The sequence below is a fragment of the Anabrus simplex genome, chromosome 1 (assembly GCF_040414725.1).
Source record: "Anabrus simplex isolate iqAnaSimp1 chromosome 1, ASM4041472v1, whole genome shotgun sequence".
NCBI lineage: Eukaryota > Metazoa > Arthropoda > Insecta > Orthoptera > Tettigoniidae > Anabrus > Anabrus simplex.
The window spans coordinates 972,435,890-972,460,438 of record NC_090265.1 but is presented as its reverse complement, the minus strand read 5'-3'; the positions used below and the strand labels follow the sequence as shown (position 1 = coordinate 972,460,438).

Here is a 24,549-nt window from a genome sequence, read left to right as displayed (position 1 = left end):
CTTCATTACATATCAGTACATTCAAAGCTCTGTTTTCAATTATTACCAGCTTAGCACAGCCTTGATAGCTGATTGTGACAAAACCTCTTCAAAAGGCTGTTCTTAACTGAGGTGGAGGCAGCATAACATTCCCTAAGTCTCCACCATGCCCTCTTCCTTATATTTTGTGAGCTGAGGCTAAACTTTGATTCATAACTTAAGAGAGTATTGCTCTACTGCTCCTCTCACCAATTCTCAGATTCTCAAACAAACTATAGACAGGCTGTGTGATGCTGGTGTGTCAAGTGAGGGCTACTGAAAAGTTATATTGAAGGTTATCTTCATTCTTCTTTCTGGTGTTCATCCACAAATATTGACCTTAAGGCTTTCTTCCAGGCAATTTAGTGCTTATTCTGCTATTATATTTTGATCATGTAACAATTCCAGACTTCGATCATCCCTGACCAATGTAGATCTTGAATGAGCTGTTCTAGTTTCTTTGGGAAGTTTTCATTTTATTAATAATATCTTACACTTGCAAGACACTTGTGGGTAGTGTTTCAAACACATCTGCAATATAATGGAAGCTGTTTAAATCACTGATTAGTGCTACAGCTCTTGCAACATCTTCTGGACTTAAAGTCATCTTGAATGACGATTTCCTTCACAAAGACTTTTTGGAATATTGAATCAAAAGTTTGGGGAATGAATAGAAGGGCCAGGTAAGGCTATAAGGTGGCCTTGCAATCATTTAGATCTGTTATGCTTTCCGCAATTTAGCCCACTGTATAACTTTGCATTTATTGATAAATGCTGTGAGTCTGCTAAGTGAGACGTTAGCAAATTTAAATCAATACAGTGACTCCCAAGAGTGTTAGTTCTTAGCATGGCTAAGGCTCTGCATTCACAGAGTACGTGTTTAGCTCTTATATCTGATTTGTGATATCTAATACAAGAAGGATTCACAGTGATTCTAGTCTTTTATAGATGTCCTATTAGTCTGTAATAACCAGTGAGCAGATCATCATCATCATCATCATCCTAAACCATCTCCAGTTTCCCGGGTGTGGTATATGAGCCTCCTCCATCTCATCCTGTCCTTGTACCACTTCCTCCACCAACTTGTCCCAATCATGACCTCTCAGCAGTACATCGCTCTTAACTAAGTCTATCCATTTCCTTCATGGCCTTCCCACGGGTTGTCTTCCTTTTACATTTCTGTCAAATTCCTTCCTTGCAGTTCTGTTTACTGGCATCCTCTTCATGTGACCAAACCACTTCAGTCTTGATATCTGAATCTTATTGAGGAGAGAATCATCTATTCCTACTTCTTCTCTAATTTTCTCATTCCTAATCTTGTCTTTCCTGGTTTTGTGGATCATAGTGCGTAGGAATTTCATTTCAGCTGCCTGAAGTTTGGAATTATCTCTATTGGTCAGTGTTGTGGTTTCGAGACTGTATGTAAGAATTGGTGTATAATAGGACTTGTACAATGTCATTTTTGTTTTCATGGGTATTTGCTCATCCCACAGCAGGTGTCTTACCTGGTGGTAAAATTGTGTTGCCTTATTGATTCGATTGTTCACCTCATGTTTTGCTAGGTTGTCATTTGATATAACGCTACCCAAGTATTTGAAAACTTGAACGCTGTCCAGTTGAGCTTCATTCAACATGACTATTGGTTCTGCTCCTTCCCCATACACTTTCATCACCACCATTCTTGGTCTTGCTGATATTTAAACCATATTTCTTAAACTCCTCATTCCAGCTTTGTATTCTCTCATTTATCCATTTCAGAATTCTGCTGCTCATATGAAGTAGTTTATTTGCCCTACTTTCATTGAACTCTTTTATATCAGCTTTTGTTTGGATACTTGCATCCTTCCATTGATCTAAAGTGCTTTGTATGACTGTCTTTGACCTTTGCCTTAATTGATCCATAGGAAAGTCCAATTACTGGCTCAGGTCCTGTAAATAAGCTCTGAGAGTCCTCCTTGGCCAACCTGTCTGTTCCAGCACCCACATCAGCTTAACTGAATTGTGTTGCACCAGTTCCATGAGTGTATCTAGGCATTCAAATACCAGTTTAGATTGAACCCTCGAGGACTTCAGAGCCTTAAGAGCCGCTTGATTGTCAGAGAGTATCAAAGTATTCCTTTTATGAAGGCTCTTCTTGACGCTCTCCCACATACTTGTCAATATTGCAAAAATCTTGGCTTGAAATACTATCGCTTACTGACGAAGACCAAATGATAGTCTTGTTCCAACAGGGGCCAGCAAAAATAGCAAGCTCAAGAAAGGGATGCCATAACACTGTATTGTGTCTTCGTAGTCAGGGTCAGCTCGAGGGTAGGATGAGCTGTGCTATCGCCTAGGGCAGCAGGTTTTAGGGTTCACATTATTTAAAAAAATGAAAATTAATTCATGGTTTACAATAGATGAATTGCATTTTTTCTGTATATGACTGTATATTGATAGAAAAGAGTCCAAACCATTTTTGTTGTTGTTGTCATTGTCATTATTGTCATCAACATTCTTGTTCTTACTGCTGCAGCAAACTCTCTTGTTTGTTTGTAAGTGCTTTAATGAAATAAAGAAAATTAGACTAAGTAGTCATGTAGTAGCCACAGAAAATTGATTATGTGTGTAAGTGTGAAAGGGGAGTGTGCAGTCATTCCACAGGGTGGCAAAACTCCTGTTTGTATTAAATGAATTAAACAGTGCTGCAACAACATAATGCACATCTTATATTTCATTTTTGAAAATACATTTTATCCAAGTAAAGGTGTAAAAAGAGACATTTGCAATGTATTACATAGATATTACGTAGAATACAATTTTTATACAGTTGCTAAAAAAAGTGAGCTTGTATTTTATAAGTTCCTTTCAGGTACACTTCTCTTAGAAACAAATGGACTTATAATGCTTGTTGCGGATATCCGCAGGATCTGTATTTTGATAATAATTAAAATTAAATCTGATAAAACATTAAATATGGGAAACATACTGTTATGAATAAAACATCGTCTGTTTTCTCACTCTAATTTATTTCAGGACTAGCTGAGGTACCCGTGCTTAGCTACAGAATTCTAAATTGTATACAGAATTCTAGCTTAAGTAGTGTACATGTTGTGAATAAGATTATATTAAATTGAATAGCTCTTAATGTTACCCTAGAAACATGACGGTAAAGTCACCATACGTCTTTTCTCATTTGAAGACTGGGTTAGGGAATTTTCATTGTCATGGCAGGCTCTCTTGCCTACTGTCAGTCACAATCAATTTGGGGAGTTTTCATTATGATGGCAGGCTCACTTGCCTACTGCCAGTCAATTGAGTTGGGCAGTTTTCATTATAATGGCAGACACTCACTCTCCACCTGGCTTTTTACATTCTCAGAAAGATTCTTTTTGTGGTTTTCCCAACTGAAATCAACATAGGTCATTACAATGAAGTCAGTAGGAATGTCGCGATTAAAAGCAATGCTATCATATGAAATACTCGATCAAATCGAAAAACCGCACATTTTCTCACTTTTAACGAACAGTACTACGCTGCCGATCTAACAGTCCATAGTTCCCAAGCTGGAATGACAAGGCCGCAGACAGCCATGAACACTCCTCTGCCATTATTCGTTTAAGTGTGCACACTGCTTATTCCAATCAGCACCTCAGAATAGGGATCGAATAGCTGGAATACTATGATGAACCAGTGTGTTACTTACCAGTAGTATCAGAAAATGGCATGCTAAAGAAGAAAGTTATTTAATTCCCCAGCTTCTTCCTTCCAGTATTCACGCAGGCTATTATACTCCGTACGCTGCAGTAATCCATCTATTGGAGATGCTATTTTATTGCTATTTGCTTTACGTCGCACCGACACAGATAAGTCTTATGGCGACGATGGGATAGGAAAGGCCTAGGAAGTGGAAGGAAGTGGCTGTGGCCTTAATTAAAGTACAGCCCTAGCATTTGCCCGGTGTGAAAATGGGGAACCATGGAAAACCATCTTCAGGGCTGCCGACAGTGGGGCTCGAACCCACTATCTCCCAATTACTGGATACTGGCCGCACTTAAGCGCCTGCAGCTATCGAGCTTGGTTATCGGAGATGAGTGGCAGCAGAAGACACAAAGCAGATCACAAAAAAGAAAACAAAAAACCAATGGTCAATGTAATGTTATTATTGATCAGTTTTATGAGCTTTCAATATTGTAGGCCTTCTCATTTAGTTTTCTTCTGACTCTGTGATATGAGGGCATCTAATGCAAAGGGAGTCTTCCTTTCTTTCATGACTCCCTCTTGTCTTATTCTTTAAGTGATCCTTTCTTTACGATCTCTCTTGGTCAACTCTTCTTCTTTTCTAACCCGACAGTATTACGTATGGGTGCCTAAAGAGTCTTTCATTTTCACACCCATCGTGGCCCTTTTCTTTCTTAGGCCAATACCTTCATTTTTCAAAGTATCGGACCCCTTCCACTCTCTGATTAGAATTATAAAGAGGACTGTTGAATAGTTGTACTTCCACTTGAAACAATAACAATAATCACCACTACCACCACCACTGCTTTTATCACAGTTGATAAAATAAAATTGAATAAGACATAAATAATCAGAAATTGTATTCTCTATAACTTTTATTATATGATACTTTTTGACAGGACAAATAACCTAGGTATTTAAAAATTAAATTTCAGGTGCCTTCCCCTAAATTACAATTTTTTCAAGTGTGAATAAAATTATTTATAGCCTAGACTGTAGTTCCTTATTCCCCAACTTTACATACCGATCTTCCTTAAATTCTATTTGCCCATTTTCTCGTGGCTTGGCATTGATATGGAGCAACAAAAATTGAAATTCATTAATATCTCTGTTATCATAGCTGGTACGGTAAAAATGTTTAAGACGTAAATGATCAGAAATTGAATTCTGTATAACTTCAGTTGTGTATTATCCATCGATAGCACCACTAATAACATAAATATTTCAGAATTACATTTCAGGCCTTCCCCTAAACTACCATTTCACTCAGCGTGAATGAAATGATTTATAGCCTAGATTGTAGTGGCTCATTCTCCAACTTTACGTACCGATTTTCATGAAATTCTTTTCAGCCATTTTCTTGCGATGCATGCGCGTGTGTGCGCATGCACACATGCACACACACACATGCACACAACAGAAAATTAAAAAGTGCATGTATATATATATACACACACACACACACACACACCGTATATATCGATGACTCAATCAATGCATACACACAATAATTGTTTTTGACCATGAATGCACACTCACTAATTACTGCCTATTTACAAGTCTTCGTCCTCATCACAGTAGGTGGTCTGACTTGTTGGTATTACCTGAGACAGCTATAATCCTTACTGACAGGCTCACCATACTTTCACTTTTGGTCACATACAGCAGCTACATACAGACGGATAGGTTTGAACACAGGGCTGCTGACCCCTACAACACACGATGACTGTTCCTTGATTCGACTCCAGAGAAAGTACAGTAATTCACACATACTTATACTGACAACTAAACAGCAACAGTTCAACAGTGCTAATTGGAAGGACAATACTCTTCACAACAGCAACAGCAACAACAACAACACTATTCCAGTTACACTTACAACAACTGCTCCACATGCTGACTTTATGCCAGTCCTCAGTCCACGGTTGCATCCGCGCGCGAAAAAGAACCCCACTCACACACAATATTCCATTCCATACACGACAAAACTCTGACTGCGGTAGGGCACAGACGACAATCAGACTGCCATCTTACAGAGTCTTCACTAGATTGTTCCTAAGGATGATTTAAGTTTGTTGGGTGAATTCAGAATGTACCACCAGAGGTTTATAGCATGCCATCAAGTATGACATGGGAGTGCCTACACTTTTGTCTGCCCTTCAAATATCAACTATCCTGGCAGGGATCAGATTTGCCAGGTGTCCTGATTTAGGCAGATTTCTCCTGAATTTCCTAGTGAAAACCAGACTCCCAGTTAAAGGTAGTCAGGATTGGTAAAAATCCCAATTACTCTAAAGTAGGCAATATTTCATGTAATTTAGTCTGCTCTTAGTTGCCCGTAATATTTTACTTACTTTAGGGTCGATTGCAAGAACACATAACTTGAAATAATAATTCCTCCGTTACTTATTGGATCTTTATTTTATTGGATCTTGGAAGTTGCAGATAACACATCTAATGCTCCTCTAGTTAAATGAGCATTGAGCAATGAATCTTGGAATTTGACGAATCATCACTGCCTGCTATATCTCATCGAAGCTTCTTTTTCGATGGAATATAGTAGGCGCTGCATGTGAAGTGATAGAGCACGCGGATAAATTAACCTTGAAACCATCTGTTTTCAATATTTTTTTTATTTGCTTTGCTATAAAATAAAATTAACTGTTATAGAGAACAAAGAGACAGATACTAATAAACAGAGGGCAGAAAAGTTTCAATGGACAATAAGATTCTGGGCTGAGGACTCCCGAGCAGTTAAAAAATGCCTTACACTCTTGGCCTTGGGAGTAATTATAGAAGTCTGTAATGTAGAAATGTGTAATAACTACAGAACACGGATAAATAGTAATAATAATAATAATAATAATAATAATAATAATAATAATAATAATACCGAGCAGAGTGGCTGCGCGTGTTAATGCGCTATGGCTACGGAGCCAAGCTCTGCATTCGTGAGATGTATGGTTTCGAGCTCTACCATTGGCTGTCCTGAGAATGATTTTGTGTGGTTTCCCACTTTCACTTCCAAGCAAATGCTGGGAAAGTTCCTGTTTATAGGCCACAGCCGATTTCTTCCACTTCCATACCCAATTTTATTCACCATCATTCATTTCATCTTCATTATCTCCTTAGCTGAAGATGGCATCAGGAAGACCATCCGGCCATAAAAAGCATTGTTACAATTTACGAACTTTATCATATAGATCCTTATTGATACAGTTTAAATTAAGAACTAGTGTTAGGTTTACTGGTCCACCCAATCAATACACTTCACTTCAAAAGTGAAAACTATTTAATACAAAAATATATTAAACATACTTTAGAACATGTTTCGTCTAATTTGAGACTTCTTCAGTCATAACGTCTAGTAGCAGATTACAATGCTCATTGTTGCTGATTAATGATTTAAAAATGGAAGAACCCATGTCCTTTAAGAACTGTTTGAAAATACACTACATATAAAACATACACATTTTTTACATAAAAATTGTCCATCACTTCTTGCAAAGAACTTTTATCTTCAATGTTAAAATTTGAATGACATTTCTTGAAAATATGACATGCAGTACTAGTAGCTGGTAGTTTCAGTGTAGTGACTGAGGTGAATTTGAATTCTGGCTTTGAATTAGAAAAATGGGACTAAATCCACATCAAAATATTTGAAAGCTACTATGCAGTAACGTGGCGAGAAGCAAGTCAGAGCGAGGCTCAGATGTGAACCAGCTATAGGGAGCTTCACCAATTTTGATGACCTTGTCTTTAAAAAAAAGGAATATTCATAAGAATTAAGCTGCCAATATGGTGGCCATGCAGTGCAGATTTTTGTCATACGACAGGCTATCTTAGAAGCATTAGATTCCTCCTACCATAAATAGCTTTTTTTTTTGAAAGGAATTTCCATATGAATTAAAGCTTTCAAGCAGGCTCCTTTATTTCTTGTGTTGATCTTGTGTTGATCTTGCACATTGAAGCAACGCAGATATGACATAATTTAAACAATAAAAGCAAAGCGCTAACAAACATAAATACTGCAGCAATTATTATACCTTTCATATGGATGTTTTTTGTCCTTATCATCATCATCATCATCATCATCATCATCATCATCATCATCATCATCATCATCATCATCATCACTGCAATATTATTCTGCAAAATGATACTCTGGGTCCACATATGTGGATGGTGATTCCATATCCACATCTAAGTCACTTTCTTCCATGTCATCACAAAATATTTGATGCCTCTAAGTTTCATATTCTAATTTGCACTGAATATAGGCACTCACTTTTGCTGTGTCTAGGCTCTTCTGGACAGATGTGCTTTCACCCTCCTGGACAAGTGTACTTTCATCATCTTTTTCATCATTACTGCAGTTTAGTAATTCAAAACCAAATTATTTCTGGAATATCCTGCCTGGTCCTAAATATTTTGGAGGAATTGCATTTTCTTTTAGCCTAGGGTGTCTAAATTTTTCCTTTGGTAATAATCAAGCTTTCAAAATGTAGGATTCATTGAATTTTATGAAATGCTGATCAGAGATAGCAGCATTGCTAGTTTGAACAAGTAGTTTTCTTTTTGTACAATTAATGCATAATGAATGCATATTTTATGCAGTTTTGGGAATTTTTCCCTGTTGGGAAAATAGTAAAATCCTATGTGAGGATGAACTCCAGAGTTATTAGGATATTCAAAAACAGAACACACTAGCATTATAATACCATTTAAAACTGTATTGTACAATCGGCGGCAGCGGCTTTAACTCGTTTCTGAGTAATTAACTTCTTCCAATAAATTCACTTCTGTCTGTGGATATACTTTTGATGGTTGAACAGACCAATTCTAGCATGGAATGAATGTGTACACAGATTGCACAGAATCGTTGGAGGAGGGTGTGGTTGTGCTGCATGGAGTTTTCGTGCTTCTCTCCTGGCCTCTTCACATCTGCGTCGTTCCCCTTCGAATAGATTGATAGCAGCAGGGATGGTCCGGTGCCAGATTGTATGACCTTGAGCAAGCGTGTCCCAGGTTTTGTGGATTGAGACCTGTCATCTTCATAGTGTGCTGTAGCAACTCATGAGGGCTCTAGGAGGTCTGGTGCTGTAACAAAGTTCACCATACAAGATTTGGCGTGGAAATCTTGTATCACTCATCCGACTGACATGGCCAATCCATGTAAGCTGATGATGAATGATGGACGATTCTATGCTCTTGGCATGCGCGTTCTCAACAACAGCAATGTTGGTGACATGGTCTTCCCTTTTCATCCTAAGGATGGATTGAATTTTTCATTGGTGGAAGTGCTCAAGCTTCAATAATGCAAAGAATAACTTAGCTTCAATATGTTGAAAACACAGCAACAAAGAAATTACTCACCATCAAACTCTCACCAAGCACATGGATCGTGGCAAACCACAGAAGTTATTGATTAAGAATTAATGTGCTGGCACTGTGAATATCATCATACCCTGAGTGGAAATATTTCTCTTGGCTTTTCCTAGAAAATGGCTTTGGTTAGAAACATGCAGAAACTGGTGTTGTAATCAGAAGTAGTCTGAACTACCAATTATAAAAAATAAATCTTTAGTTCTCCTTTGAGCTGAACACACTACCCCTGATCCTCTGAGGCAGCAGCATTAGAACTTGGAACAAGGATTGAGTAGGACTTGTAGTCCTCTTCCAGTATGTGGGAAATAGCACTCTAGTGATCTACCAAAAATTGGCTCTGGAGTGGAATCAAACTACCCAATTTTTAATTCATGTTCTCTAACAAAAATTCCTTTTGCTGTTTATTTTACATTGCCCTGCCTTATGGCAACAGTAGGATAGGACAGGGCTAGGATTAGGAAGGAAGTGACCTTGGTCTTAATTAAAGTACAATCTGGTGTGAAAAAATAGAACCATCTTCAGGGCTGCCAACAGTGCAGTTCGAACCCACCATCTCCCGAATGCAAGCTAATAGCTACGTGTTGCAAACCACATAGCCAACTTGCTCAGTTATGATACATGATACATGTCTAAGATCAGGTGTGTGAGCGCACTGATGCCATCATCAATTTCTCCTCTCTATAAGGCAGCTAATGTTTGAACCCTGGTCAATACATTTGAGATTTTTCAAATGGAAATTCTTATCATTTGGTTTGGAATTGGCATAAATTTGTAGATCTTCTGTTTTTGATCTCCAGCCCTGTGGTGTAGGAATAGCGTTTCTGCCTCCTACTCAGAGGCTGTGAGTTTGATTCACAGCCATTCCATAGATGTTAATTCTGTACTGAAGGACTGAACAGGTTTTATTCTACTTCATGAAACCAACTAAGGATTTGTCTGATGTAAGATTTAGTTGAACCGATCAAGAAAGGCAAGTAATATGACTGTGAATGTCATCACACTGACCCTGTGACATTGTGTTATCTGCAGGCTGTCTGGTAGGGCAGCAGTCATCTTGGCAGGGCTGTTGCACCATGGGTTTGTTTTGTTTTTATATTGTTGATCATAAAATTAATCATGTAAAACTTCAAACATTCTTATTTTCTTTGGTCATGCTGATCAGGAGTACTGGTTAATTAAGTAGGAAAACATTATAATTTCCCTGCTATAGGACAGACCTGCATACTAACTATTTCTTTGACTGAGCTACGGTTGAACTAAATCAGTATTTCATACCATGCTGTGCTGCATTTAACTACATGTGCTGTGAATGCTGCTCAGTGACATATCATCTTTATGGATTTTAGGAGATGAAAACAAGACAAAATTCCATAACTGTTAGGTTCCAGGTAAAATGACCTGATTGTTAAACCAAATTTTAACAAATTGTCTACATCTGCTAAATAGGTTTCTGAAGGTCTGAGAGAAGATTTCAGTTGCTACTTAAGTATGTAATACTACCTTATATCTATGCCACTAAAATTCATCCTAGTTCATCATCCTTACCTCTCTCTTTTTTCACTTCAGTATCTATTCTTTATTAGATAATATTCAGTTATTTATTTAGTTTTGTACATTTTACATACTTATTTGTAAATTTTATTGTTGTTTATAGATTGCATACATCATTTTCTTTTATCATAACTTCAAGTAATATTTTTATTTTACTTTTGAAATATTTTTGTAGAACTACAATGTACAGTAAATTGTGCATGCTTATAGACACAATTTTTCATCAGACAATTTTGACAAAATGCACACAATTTTTTCACTTTTTATTTTTGTTTTTTGAAAGCCCTGGAGAGGATATCTGGAAACAACAACAATAGTAGAACACTTACCAGATTTTTTAACTAAACCAAAAAGAATACAACCACAACAGAAAAATTTTGCCGGTGACGGAGAGTCAAATACATTTTTACACAAGAAAAACAAAACTTTTTTGCTATGTAGAAAAAAATATTTTTATCACTTACATTACAATTTTTTCCACTTTTTCCCCTGACTAACTGTTGGGTTCTTCCGGTTGAGCAGCTATTCGCAGTGAGTATTTCACTAACACTTCTTCATTGTGTGAAACTTAGATCAATATCTGTGTGCGTAGAGAAGTAGCATTTTTTCCACTCTTCATTTTTTATTTTGTACTATTTATCATAGAGTAGTTTTTGTAAGTAACATATTGGATTCACCTCATTATGTCCATTTCTATTACTTTTATTACTATTTTCTTTCACTCTCTCTGTTTTTATGGTTTCCTGAAATTAGATGTAGATTTTGTCTTTCTCACCTCACTCACTTGAGTCCTTGTCATTGAATGTGAGAATAAGGTACGTTGACCTAGATATCATCTTCTGTGATGTTGAAATACTCTGAAATCATCTTAGCTATACTTTTTTTCATTTTAAAATGTAATAAAGGTTACTTTAAATGTGTTGGTATTCAAATGTTAAGAAAGGAATAATTTTTCATCAATAAAAAAAATTCTCAAGTTAAGCTTCTAAAGATAATTCAGTTTCACTGTTTAGAGCAGACCTCAATTTCTCGGTCATTTGTCCCTGAAAGAAAGGCAGCTTAAGTAATGGTGGTGGTGAGTTATTCTTATTAATGTCTCACAGTGCACGGAGCGGATGAAAGGTACTGTAGAAGTGTGATCTGGATTTTTTCAGTAAAACTAGATGTTTCACTCTTTATCTTTTACTAACAGTCACTCTTTTCCTGAAGTTTAAATTAAAGTAGCTTGAAATAACTTTAATGCAAATTGATTGCTTAATTTTTCATATATAAGCACTTGCAGTAACTCTCTTTTTTTGATCGAGTGACATAAAACTAATATATCTTCACTTAAAAACTGTCACTTTTCTTGATGCTTTCAAATGCTGTTTGCTTATCTTTACTCTTTCAAGTCAGGTTAGTGTGGTTGAAGAATGTGTGAGTGTCATATACAATAGATTTCTATCTAACATCCATGACTGTTTATCTGAAAGAAAACTGTGATTGATTGCAGTGCCCGGAGATCCTCAAGATGTCCGTGTAACACCTATCAATTCCACTGCAATTCATGTTCAGTGGCGCCCTCCTCAGGAAAAAGAGCGTAATGGTATTATTCGAGGATACCACATTCACGTACAAGAGACACGAGAGGAGGTATGTAGCTAAAATTACTTACAGATTTACCATTTAATAATGATATTCTTCATTAGCAAGATCCATTTCCTTTTATAATATTTATACCATAAGTTCTACATGTTATTTTTGGTAAAGTTATCAAGATTTAAAATGTTTAATCTTACAGAGGTAGTCGGATGAACTGCTGTACATTTGTAATGAATTACCAAGATTGTCAAAGTACCTGAAATCTTTGCCACACTATTAAGGCAGTGTGAATGAACTGGCAGGCAGAAATTCTCTTGGCTACCTGAATGAAGGTTTTGCTGTGTATCATTGGCAGTTCGTTCATGAAGGGCTTTTGGGTGCTGCTACACCGCCTTTTCAAAAACACTTAACACAATTTCACTCTGTAACTGATTGCATAAAGAGATGGACAAATGTAGCGAAGTTGAACTTATGGTGGTGTGCTATTCAGTTATACAATGTTATCTTTATTATTTTGGCTGTAAACATTTTGCTTTATTATTTTCAAAGATATGGCAAAGGCTGTCAACCGGGGCAGCCGTTCAGCAAGTATGATGTTTTCTCTTTGGTCTTGAGGCGGTCAGGCTCTGACAGCAAAGCCCTCAGTAGGTTCCTAGATTTTAGCAAGTGTGACTGAAAGGATCAATTATTATTTCTTCACCTTGCTTATCTGTTCTTACGTGGGCATTCATGTCTCCCATTATCTCCACTTCTTTACCTTTGATGTACCTCTCCAGTTCCTCCAAGAAGGCATCTAGACTATCTTTTACCTGTCTGAGGTGCATATACTTAGATAAAATCTTGCACACCACTTTCCAAGCCAAGTCTAATTTTCATGATTCTGTCATTTACCTGGTAGACCTTCTCTATGTACTGTACCAGGTCTTCCCTCACAATAAAACCTAATCCATTATTACAGTTTGCACCTCCTCTCCGAAACAGTTTAAACCCCTTCCTCAGTGTCTTCTGATGACCCTTTCCTTTCCACTTGGTTTTGCTCAATCCCAACAATGTAATGCCCTTCTTGTCCATGTCTTGCTGTTGAAGGTCAAAACATTTATGGTTGCAATCTTTGTTGCTGTTTGCCCACTTTTCACAGTTCCTGCAGGATAAGAATGCAGTTAGGGGGGCGCCCTAACCGTACCTGAGGCCTCGACTCACTCTCAATCATTTTATATGCTATTAGTACGATGGGGTTGCCATACCCAAAAGCATTGTATACCTACTACCAGGATTATTTCAGGCTGCCCCTGACATGGGGAAACAGACGTCTTTTGCAGCCACCCCCTAACATGTAGTGCAGGCGCTGCTAGATGCACTTTTGTGGTACACCTACTTCCTCAAAGGGACCATCAGCCCTCCTAAAGAGCCTCATTTGTCCAAAGCAGAGTCTAGGGCTGCCTCTTCCACCATCTCCACCTTACCAAAGTCCACCTTCTCCGCTGTAGATTCTGTCGAGGTCTTCACTTATAACCCTGAGCTGGGACCCTTACCAGATGTTACACACCAGGTCACTGTGCTCTGGGACTCACGTAAGCAGGGGCATCACTCCCTGGGTAAGGACTGCCTCCGAAGAGGGTCCCTACCTGCTTACTGCCCATACATTATTACTGAGTGTAATTCATTATGTTAAAAACTGGAACTCTGAAAAACAATCATCCTGTAGTGTTTAGCAGTCACGTACTTCGTATAGCTGTTTCTCAGAGCACATCCCAGGATATGGTTGTTCCACACATAAATAATAGTAGGAAAACTCAAATTTCAAGCACTGTAACTGAACAGAAGTAATGGAAATGTCTCTTATCTTTCCCGGTAGCTCTCCCTGGGCATTAATGAGTTTACCCTGGATGATAGATTCAAATACTAAATTAATAAAAATAATGGCCAGGTAGGAAAGAGGTAAGAATTAATTTTATGAACGAGAACACTCATATAATAAAAAACTGAAATTTATTTTAAACCGTTCAAAGTGAACTAAAATCAAAACATTGCAAAAAACAAACAAGGAGTAGACACAGAATAAAAGGCAGTCACCACAGAACCTCGGATAACACCAAACTGACAAACAGCAATTGGAGGGACATACAAGTTAAACTACCTAACAACTTTTAACTACGATCATCCATTTACGTCCCTTTCAATCATGCCTTATTAAATCCATTATTTCAACATACGGTTACTGACGTCAACAAGAGCGTATTTATTCAACAGCATCTACCAAGGTCAAATGACAACAAGCATTCACCCTGTCACGAGTTCAATTATCAAATTGACAAGATTTATAGACTCTTATCCTCAAGGGATAAAAAACTTTTTTACCAGATCTCATTGCAAAGAAAATCTTCAAATTCAGCTCTGAAGATTGAATTTCACGTCTTTCTAAGATTTTAGGTATGCTACTTGTTTTAAATATTTTAGAACAACTCATTCTTCCACAATTTTAATGTATCTCTCCTATTAAGCCCATGTTATTAAGGCATGTCTCCAAAGATAATGTATTTTATGATATTCTAGTAGAGTAAGTTTAAGTTTGTGAAAAATGGTTTAATAGTTCTTAAGTCATTATTTACAAACATAACCATTCTTTGAGATTCAGATTTGGCTGATGATGCTCTGTAAGGGAGCGAAACATGCCCCACATATAACTTTTTAATTATTGAAGATATTTTAAATGTGACAACATTATAATGTATTGAACCGGTTGATCATAATAAAACATTGTTATTGTAAATAACAGATTTCAAAACTACATTACATTATGATTCCCAAAACAGCATGTGCATAATTATTTGCACTCCACACTAAAATAAAACACCAGTTATATTACAAAATGGTTAGGTCACATATCCTCATAAATACAATCACTATTCGGCTGCACACCGTTCAACTGGAACTCGAAAAAAGAATTTATGAGTATTTGGGCTTGTATCTATGCTACACAATCATTCTACCACTTCACTGAAGCAGTTCAGTTTGTAGGCATAAAGTGAGCTTTCTAATATCTACTAGTCTCCCTTCTAATAGTCTGGAGCAACTCACTATCCATATCCTTCTCACACACTCCTAACTGACAGAAATAAGGGCAAATAATTCAGTTCCTATTGCTCAGAATATAAATCCCAGTGGATTAAGTCTTTGCCCAAATTAATTTACCTCATTTACATAGTACCTGATGTTCTTGAGTATTTTCCAACACATCCGTCACCTCCAACTTCTTTCAAGATAAGTGTGTGTGCAGTCTCAGCTCCATTCTCTTCGGTTGGGAGTCCACAGGTGATTCCCTCAATTCATTTTCACAATGGTCTACTCCTGAATAATTTGTAATTAGGGCCTAATGAGCTTAACTAAATGCATCACATTATTTTCCATAAATTCTTGCACATTTTAGTTATCTTCTTTATTAATACCAGGAGGTTCACCAGCCTCTTGCAATTTAGTTTTCTGCATCTTGCTGTTTTTACAACAGTTCGGAAATACACCGGTCTCTCTCCGTAAACCGTGGTAATATAACGAGATGTGTGGGTATGGGCTATAAACCAGCAGGAATCGTGATCGCCACTATTAATTCATTGTGAGTACCTCGAATTAACCCATAAAAGAAGCATAGATACAAAGAATACTGTATGTACCTTACAACAGGAAGTGAACACACAGATCAGAAACAGGTATTGTATAGACTGGAAACTGCAGGTTGCTTTCAAGCTTCGCAGTAGCTCACCTGGCAGGGGCACGGTGGGAGTTGTGATAGTGGATGGTGCTCGAAGGTTCGAAACCCACACAAGTCACTTTCTTTCTTTCTGTACAGCCAGTTAACTGGGGATGTGGCAAGGTTGCTTACTTTATAGTTTCCACAGACTGATTTGTTTATTTGGCCCTGAAAAGGGCCATTGGTATGGTGGCATATGGTATGGAGCTGGGTTGGAAGAGGCTAGGAAACATGTGACAGGATTTCAGTTACCTGTGTCTTTTAATGCAGCACTTGCTCAAACTGACAATCTCCGTGGTCATTACGGAGCTGCACATAATATTGTAAGGACTGTCTAGCACATTGCAACATCTCTGGTGTAACAGATCGGCATGCCTCGGTGTTGAGCTGTCTAAGATGACCAGGTTTGCTCGGTTCCTGTTTTACATGGTCCCACAGAAAAAATCCAGGGGCATAAGATTGGGCGATCTGATGGGCCTATCCATTTATCAAGATATGTCGCATGGAGGGTTCCTGGTGACCACTTCATGATGTTCAAACCACATCCTGCAGCAGTCAAAGAGGGGCACATTTTCCAAGAACGGTGGTAGGTCATCTTGGAGAAACCGCAGATGGCATTCTCCCATCTGAGGTCTCTCAAAGAAATGGGGACTAATGAGGTGATCAAGCACGGCTGCACACCATACGTTCATGGCCCACTGTACCTGTAAAGCTGCCTGTCTTACCCAATGGGGATTATCCACACTCAAGTAATGCATATTGTGTTGATTAACGGTTCCATTGTTATGGAACCACACTCTTTCTGTAAATAAGATGACCACTAAAAAGGCAGGATCAGTGTCCACATGCTGTAGAGTCCATTGACAGAATGCTACCCGTGCTTCAAAATTGTGACCATGGAGCTCCTGGTGTAAGTTCAGATGGTACGGGTGAAACTGCTAGTTATGCAATATCCACATATCAGACGTCCAGGTGATGTCCGTCTCCTGTGCAATAGCCAGCGTGCTAGTGTGAAGATTATGCCTGACAGTGTCCAACACAACCTCTTCATTGTGAGCAGATGTCACAGGATTACCTAGAACAGGCTGTGTACTTACCAGGGACACAGTAGCCTGCCGACGTCTTTCCACACTCCAAAATGTCATAAATAATTAAATAAATAAATAAATAAATAAATAAATAAATAAATAAATAAATAAATAAATAAAATTAGCCGTATGAATCCCCTAAGGGCTATGGCCTCCTGCAATGCAGGGACAGTGCTCAGTTTAGCTTATCAGGTGAGCAGGTCCTAAAGAGCATTATTATATTGGTTCATCTGTAGTTTTTCATGATAACGTATTACCGCATACCTGCCGGTTATTGCCTATCCAGATAGCGTTCTTGATACATGCGTTGTGTCTGGTATGCATTCTGTCTAGTTTCTCCATAGATGAATAACATATCCACATACTCGTCGCTGGAATACATCATGAGGCAGTGAATAAGCTTTGTGTTGCATTGTGTTGTGTTGTTGCATGTTATAAATCTCATTCTGTATTCACGGTTATCACTTTACAAATAAAAAGTATTTATATGATCCTCCTTTTCTATACAAAACAAAGGAGGATCATATAAATATTTTTTATTTATAAAGTGTTGTGTTGTATTGTGTTGTGATTTGCCTTGAAGGAGAGGAGCTTGCACAGCTACATACCTACCTGCCATTGCATGTTGTTATCATTCCAATGGGTCACACTTTGTCCTATCTGTTGTCTACAAGTCTTGGAACATGTACGACATAGTTAGTTGGTTCCCTGTGTCCTAGCCATAGACCATCATCTCCTCATTGTTGTCCAACCCAGCTCCATACCATATGCCACGATACATATGGCCCATTACAGGGCCAAATAAATAAATCAATTTGTGGAAGCTATCAAGTATGCAACATTACCACATCCCTGACAATTGGCAGCAAAAAGAAATTAAAAAATACTTGCATGGAATTCGAATCTTTGAGCACCGTTCACTATCACACCTCCCACCATACCTGTGCCAAGTGAGCTATTGCGAGGCTTGGCATGCAGCGCACAGTTTCCAGCCTATACAATACCTGCTCCTGGTCATTGTGTGCACCTCCTGTTGTAAGAAATGTAACATACTTTTTTTTTTCTTTGCTAATTTTTCAACAGAATCTCAATACTTTTCTCTTGATAACATGTTTAATAGTAATGGCTTTGAATACAACAATCTACTCAAAACAAGTCCATAGCAACCACTTTGTATTAGAAATGTCACTACTATAATAACACCTGAACAATAAGTGATATTAATTTTTTCTTTACTTAAATATCTTTTACCATTTGCCTATCTAAAGCAGTCTTTTATGCAAAGTGTCCAGACAGTGTGTAAAACACTCATATTTTGGTATTTATTACATAAATAGCTATTGTGTTTTCTTTCATGTATTCTCCCTAGCATTGGAAAATATTGACATTATCCCAAACTGTAAAATCTTATGTAATTCTTTCATTACAATTAGGGAAAGAGCTTATTGAATGATCCAATGCGATTTGACGTCTTGGATGGCAATGCTCAAGAACTGAATGTGTCTGGACTGCAGCCAGATACCAAGTATTCTGTGCAAGTAGCTGCTTTAACCAGAAAGGGTGATGGGGATCGGAGTCCACCTGTGCAAGTGAAGACCCCAGGTGGTGTTCCTAACAGACCAACTGTAACACTCAAGTAAGACAAATACAGCCTTTGTTTTTATTCTTTTATCTTAATCCTCAGTTGACCTTAACTTTAATATGCTTTCTACAATTTTAAGAAACTGAGTGTAGAATAGCCTTCAGACTGTATCTGTCTCTCTATGTTGTATGTGTTTGCCCTTGATAATATTTCAGTACCGGTAATAGAACAGTTTTCAGTGATACTGTGTTCTGTGAATTAATAAATTATTTTCAGCTGTTTGATGGAGTTAGTCGTAGCAAATGCCATTATTTTCTACTACTGCTACTCCTACTACTACTGCTGCTGCTGCTGCTGCTGCTGCTACTGCTACCACTACTACTTTTTTTTTTGCTATTTGCTTTACGTCGCACCGACACAGATATGTCTTATGGCGACGATGGGATAGGGAAGGCCTAGGAATTGGAAGGAAGCGGCCGTGGTCTTAATTAAGGTACAGCCCTGGCATTTGCCTGGTGTGAAAATGGGAAACCACGGAAAACCATCTTCAGAGCTGCCGACAGTGGGGCTCGAACCGCTACTACTACTACTCTCTTCCCCTGAAAGTAATTTTTGAAATATTTGACCTGTTTATTTAAGCTTCAGTTATCTGATCTTTTCCATTTTCAGTAATATTAGCACAGGAGAATCCTGATTATCAATTGTCAAAGGAGGGGATGGAACAATAATTGGAAAAGACAAATAATCCATTTGACTTCTTCATACTAAACTTTACTACCAGCAATTTTTCTGATCATTCTGATTCTCTGGGGTAAAAAAATGTTCAAGAATGAAATGTCATCATCTTGTTCCTTAAACTACATGAGGGTTTCTGTTGATTTAAGTGCAATTTGTAGAACATGGAATTGAGGCACAGTCTCTTCCTCGCCATTATCATCACTGCCCATGGCACTTCTTTTGAAGGACATTGTGTCACAGAATTATTATTATTCATACACTTCTCCACAGGAAACATGGGTAGTAATGAGGCACGGGATGCACCAAGTGCCTTACATAATTAAAGTATTTACACATTATAATACAAACGATGTACAGGTATATACAAATCTGTAGATCACGGGATCTTCATTCTTGCGAGAGGAACGATCGCACAATGTTGCATGTTGACAGGAGGACAGAATATTGCATAATTTTGTAGCTGTTCGGTGGAAGACCCAGTTCTCGCAGACTCTTGTGAAGTATGTGTGGAATGAGGCCATTGACTGACAGAATCACAGGAACTATTCGTACCAGTTTCATCTTCCAGATCCTCTTTATCTCTTCTGCAAGTTCTTTGTACTTGGAGATTTTTTCACTGTATTTCCTGTCAATGTTGGTGTCATTGGCGATAGCGATGTCAATAATGAAAGTCATCCCAGTTTTCTTGTTTACCAGTATGATGTCTGGCCTGTTATGGTTGACTGTTTTGCCTGTCACTACAGCAGTGTCCCAATAAAGCTTAATTGACTCGTTCTCCAGGAATGGTGTTGGATGGTACTTGTAATAAGTGATACGCTCCTGAATTAATTGGTTTTCCTGAGCAAGTGCCTGGTGTATGATTCCCGAGACATGATTGTGTCATCTCGTGTATTCTACGGGGGCAAGTACTGGGCAGCCTGCAGTGATATGGTCGATGGTCTTGAGATGAACGGAGCATCGTCTGCATTTGTCGGAGAGTACGCTGGTGTCTTTGATGATGTACTTTTTGTAATTGTTTGTAGCTATTACTTGGTCTTGTATAGCAACTGCAAATCCCTCTGTCTCCCCAAATAAGCGCCCACTTTGTAACCACATACACAACGCATTCTTGTCTATGCTCTGTTGGTTTAGATTGCTGTAGTATTTTCCGTGGAGGGTCTTCTCACGCCATGTCCTTTCTTTCTCCTGCAGGGATACTTGGTGATTTGTATGTATGTATGAATGTATGTATGATTATTATTATTATTATTATTATTATTATTATTATTATTATTATTATTATTATTATTATTATTATTATTCAAACTGTCTTTAATGTTACACTAACACACAGATGCTTTCTAGTGACACAAGGATGAGTAAGTGTTAAGACTGGGAACCCACCATCTCCCAAATACAAGCTCACATCTTTTCTCTGGCCTTTTCCTCAATTTTTTGGAGTTGGAACTTATTATGATCTTGGGCCAGCTTTAAAGACAATGCCCTTCCTGTTGCCAACCTAATGTTGAAGGATGTATTCACTACTAGCAAATGTACCTGTGCTTCGCGACGGTATTCTACATTATATACAGATATCAAAGTAAATTACTGTACATGCAGTGAATAAGATTTTTTAAATTGCATGTCTCTTAGCGTTATCCAGAAACAGCAGGAGGAGGTTCCAATATGTTGTTTCCAATGTAAAATGCGAGTTGCAGAATTGTGATGATAACGGTAGGCTCACTTGCCTACTGCTATTCACAGTCGAGTAGGGAAGTTTTAATTATAATGGCAGGCCCTATTAGCTACTGCATGGTCACAATCGATTTGGGGAGTTTTCGTTACAATGGCAGGGCCCCTTTCCTACTTCTAGTCAGATTATAGTTGAGAAGTTTTTATTATAATGGCAGGCACCTTCACCACTGCCAGTCAAAATTGAGTTGTGTGTGCTGTTATTATAATGACAGACCCATTTTCTTTATGTCAGTTACACCAAGTTGGTGAGTTTCCACTATAATAGTAGGCCACTATGCCTAATACCAGTCACATTTTAGATGGGTAAATTTGTTTATAATGGCAAGCACACTTACCTACTCCCAAACACAATTAGTTAGGAAAGTTTTGAACAAAATTGCATGCTCCCTTGACTTCGGCCAATCAAATCAAATCAAGAAGGGAAATATTCATTACAATGGTAGTCACTCCTTACTAAGCCAGTTACACAGGAGTTGGAGAAGGATCCCATTCCTACTGCCAGTCAGACTCAATGTGGAGAGTAATGATAACAGTAGCAGACGCCCTCCTGCTGAGAGTAGCTATCAATTTGTAAAAGATTAATTATAATGGCAGACACACCCTTTCTACATCGTTACGAATTGACTTCAATGAGTATATATAGATCAACATATGAAGTATATGCATGTTTACAATATTGCAAACCTTCATTTACAGATGAACTGTTGCTAAACGATACGTCATATCGACAAATGGATTGTACCATAAGATGCCTCAGCAGCCTAAATGGCTGGTCTTATGATATTTTCTCCTATTTCATCTATTTATGGGTAAGATTGAGTTAGAAACGTTGTATAGGGTGATATTTGGGTAAAGTTTTCTCACAGTGCGTTACTTTTGGATACTTATGTGATAGCTACAAACATAGAATTTGGCTAACATATGGATACTGGGTGGGCCAATGTTCATGTAGAATTAGATGATTCTATTTTTCGTATAAGTGATTCAAACTATGAATTATACATGAAACAAGGTGCAAAATGTACATGCAACAGAGAAATAGAGACAAATCTAATGCAAAGAATAGAGATACGACAAAACATCATAGGACCAAAATTGTAGATCTCTCCAAATTAAACTGAGATTGTGCCGTCCATTTTGTGATATGACTTACCGTTTAGCCATGAAATACCTCAAAATGAAGATCTGCACTGACATTAAAATTGCCTCAATATTTCAAAATTTTTCGGGGGTAAAAAGTGAAATATTTGAAGACCTTGAAAGCTTTTCATCGGTTACGGGCTAAGACATATAGCTATGCCAAATTTCAATATTCTATCTTGTCTGACAGATTGTGACTCAATCGTGCTCTGGGGGAGGGGGAAAGGGAGGGGTGAGTAAAAATGAGGATTTTCAGGAAATTAAAGTTAACAATGCAGATGGACATTATTACACCCAAAACAGATAACTGTATGAAAATTTTGCCAAAATAGTCAATGTACAGATGTTACAATTTTATTTATGTAGATAAGGAATTTGCTCCATGTACAACACCTTTTGGACTAAGTCCACTGGACTTAGCCTGCAAAACTGACCATTCATGATATCTTCCATATTAATCCTCCTATCAAAAAAATGTACATGAGGAAAAGGCTTTAGAAATGGTTTTCCATCAAGGTTGGTTGATTTCCAGTCAGGTTAGTCTTGTATATATATTGTGGGAGAGTAAAATCACTGTTTTGGTTCCATATCAATCCCCAGTCCATTCTGGGAATTTGACATGGTATGGACCTAAAAACCTACCTTTGGACAGATGGATGATAAATATGAAGTTTGGTTGAAATATCTCGAAAGTTGTCAAGTTATAAGAAATATGCTTTATGCTTTTGAGTTAAGTACGTTGGGACTTGTACCGAAAAGTGGTCTGTTAATGATATCTCCCTTATTAATCCTTGTATCAAAATGATGCACATGAGAAAAAAGGTTTAGACATTGATTTCCATTAAAGCAGGTAGATTTCCATTAAGTTTGGTTGTGTATATTTTGTGGGAGTGCAAAATCACAGTTTTGGTTTCATATAAACCCCCAGTCAGTTCAGGGATTTAGAAACAATATTGGCCCTAAAACCTACCCTAAGAACAGGTGGATTCTAAGTATGAACTTCGCTAGAAATATATCCAGTAGTTTTCAAGTTATAAGAACTCAGACAAACAAACAATATGCAGATGATCATTATTACACCTGAAACGGATAACTGAATGAAAATTTTGCCAAAATAGTCAATGTACAGAGACACAGTCATTACTATTTTATTTATTTATATTGCATATTTCTGTGATGGTTAGTACTGTGTTGTATTGTGTGTATAAGAAGAGAAGTGTATTGAAATGAACACAAAAATCCAGTCCCCAAACCAGGGGAATTTATCGTATGCAGTCAAAAGCCTTGGCTCAGCTGGGAATTGAATGTGGGGTCCTCTGAACTGAAGACAAGTATGCTGCTGCTGCTGCTGCTACTACTACTACTTATACTGCTACTACTACCACCATCACCAACCACCACCACCACTGTCTTACTTCTGTCTAATCTTTTCATACACCGAGTTCAATAGCTGTAGTCGCTTAAGTGCGGCCAGTATCCAGTATTCGGGAGATTGTGGGTTTGAGCCCCACTGCCGGCAACCCTGAAGATGGTTTTCCGTGGTTTCCCATTTTCATACCAGGCAAATGCTGGGGCTGTACCTTAATTAAGGCCATGGCCGCATCCTTCCCATCCCATCATCGCCATAAGACCTACTGTGTCGGGGCGACGTAAAACAGCTTGTTAAAAAAAAAAAGTCTTTTCATTAATAATTTCAAGTTTATTGACAGTCTGTAATGGATATCCCCATCATGTATTATCTTCCAAAATGATCTCAAACCCACAAACAAAAACACACAGCAATTTTGTCTGTTCTTATTTTTTTGATGCAATTGTGACCAAGACGTTTGTGAGTGAGGGACTTTTGATGTTAATGTCAGCGATCACATACTGAAAGTAGACTCTCACCCATGATTAATTTTTGAAAGTTTGATTATAATGTCACAAAATGTGAGTACTGACTGACATTAAATCTGGTCATTATGATGATTTGTTCAAAGGAACAAAACGACAGGAATAACATAGAAAGAAGAAGATTTCTGGCCCCTCAAATAATGATATCATCTAAAGAAAGAAGACTCCTATGGCCTCACAAACCTAATACCATTGAAGGCGGAAGAGAACAAGATCTGACCGAGGGAGATTGAATCGTAGAGGCACATATATATGTGGAAGCAGCACCAGGCTCATTGTGATCATTATACCACATCTCTTAAATTATGAGCCCCTGCATTTGGGGGTAAAATTACATCTGACTGGAAAAACTTTTAATGATATCAGTACTT

At 37.8% G+C, this 24,549-nt stretch overlaps 1 protein-coding gene across 1 annotated transcript in view; it reads left to right on the top strand.

The window, feature by feature from the left end:
• The window catches only part of Lar (tyrosine-protein phosphatase Lar), a 2,342,166-nt gene that overhangs the window by 2,205,090 nt on the left and 112,527 nt on the right, over nucleotides 1–24,549 (top strand). Inside the window, exons 18-19 of the mRNA XM_067136814.2 lie at nucleotides 12,170–12,309; nucleotides 18,525–18,727. Of these exons, the coding sequence (XP_066992915.2) occupies nucleotides 12,170–12,309; nucleotides 18,525–18,727 (343 nt within the window). The remainder of the gene's footprint in view (nucleotides 1–12,169; nucleotides 12,310–18,524; nucleotides 18,728–24,549) is intronic.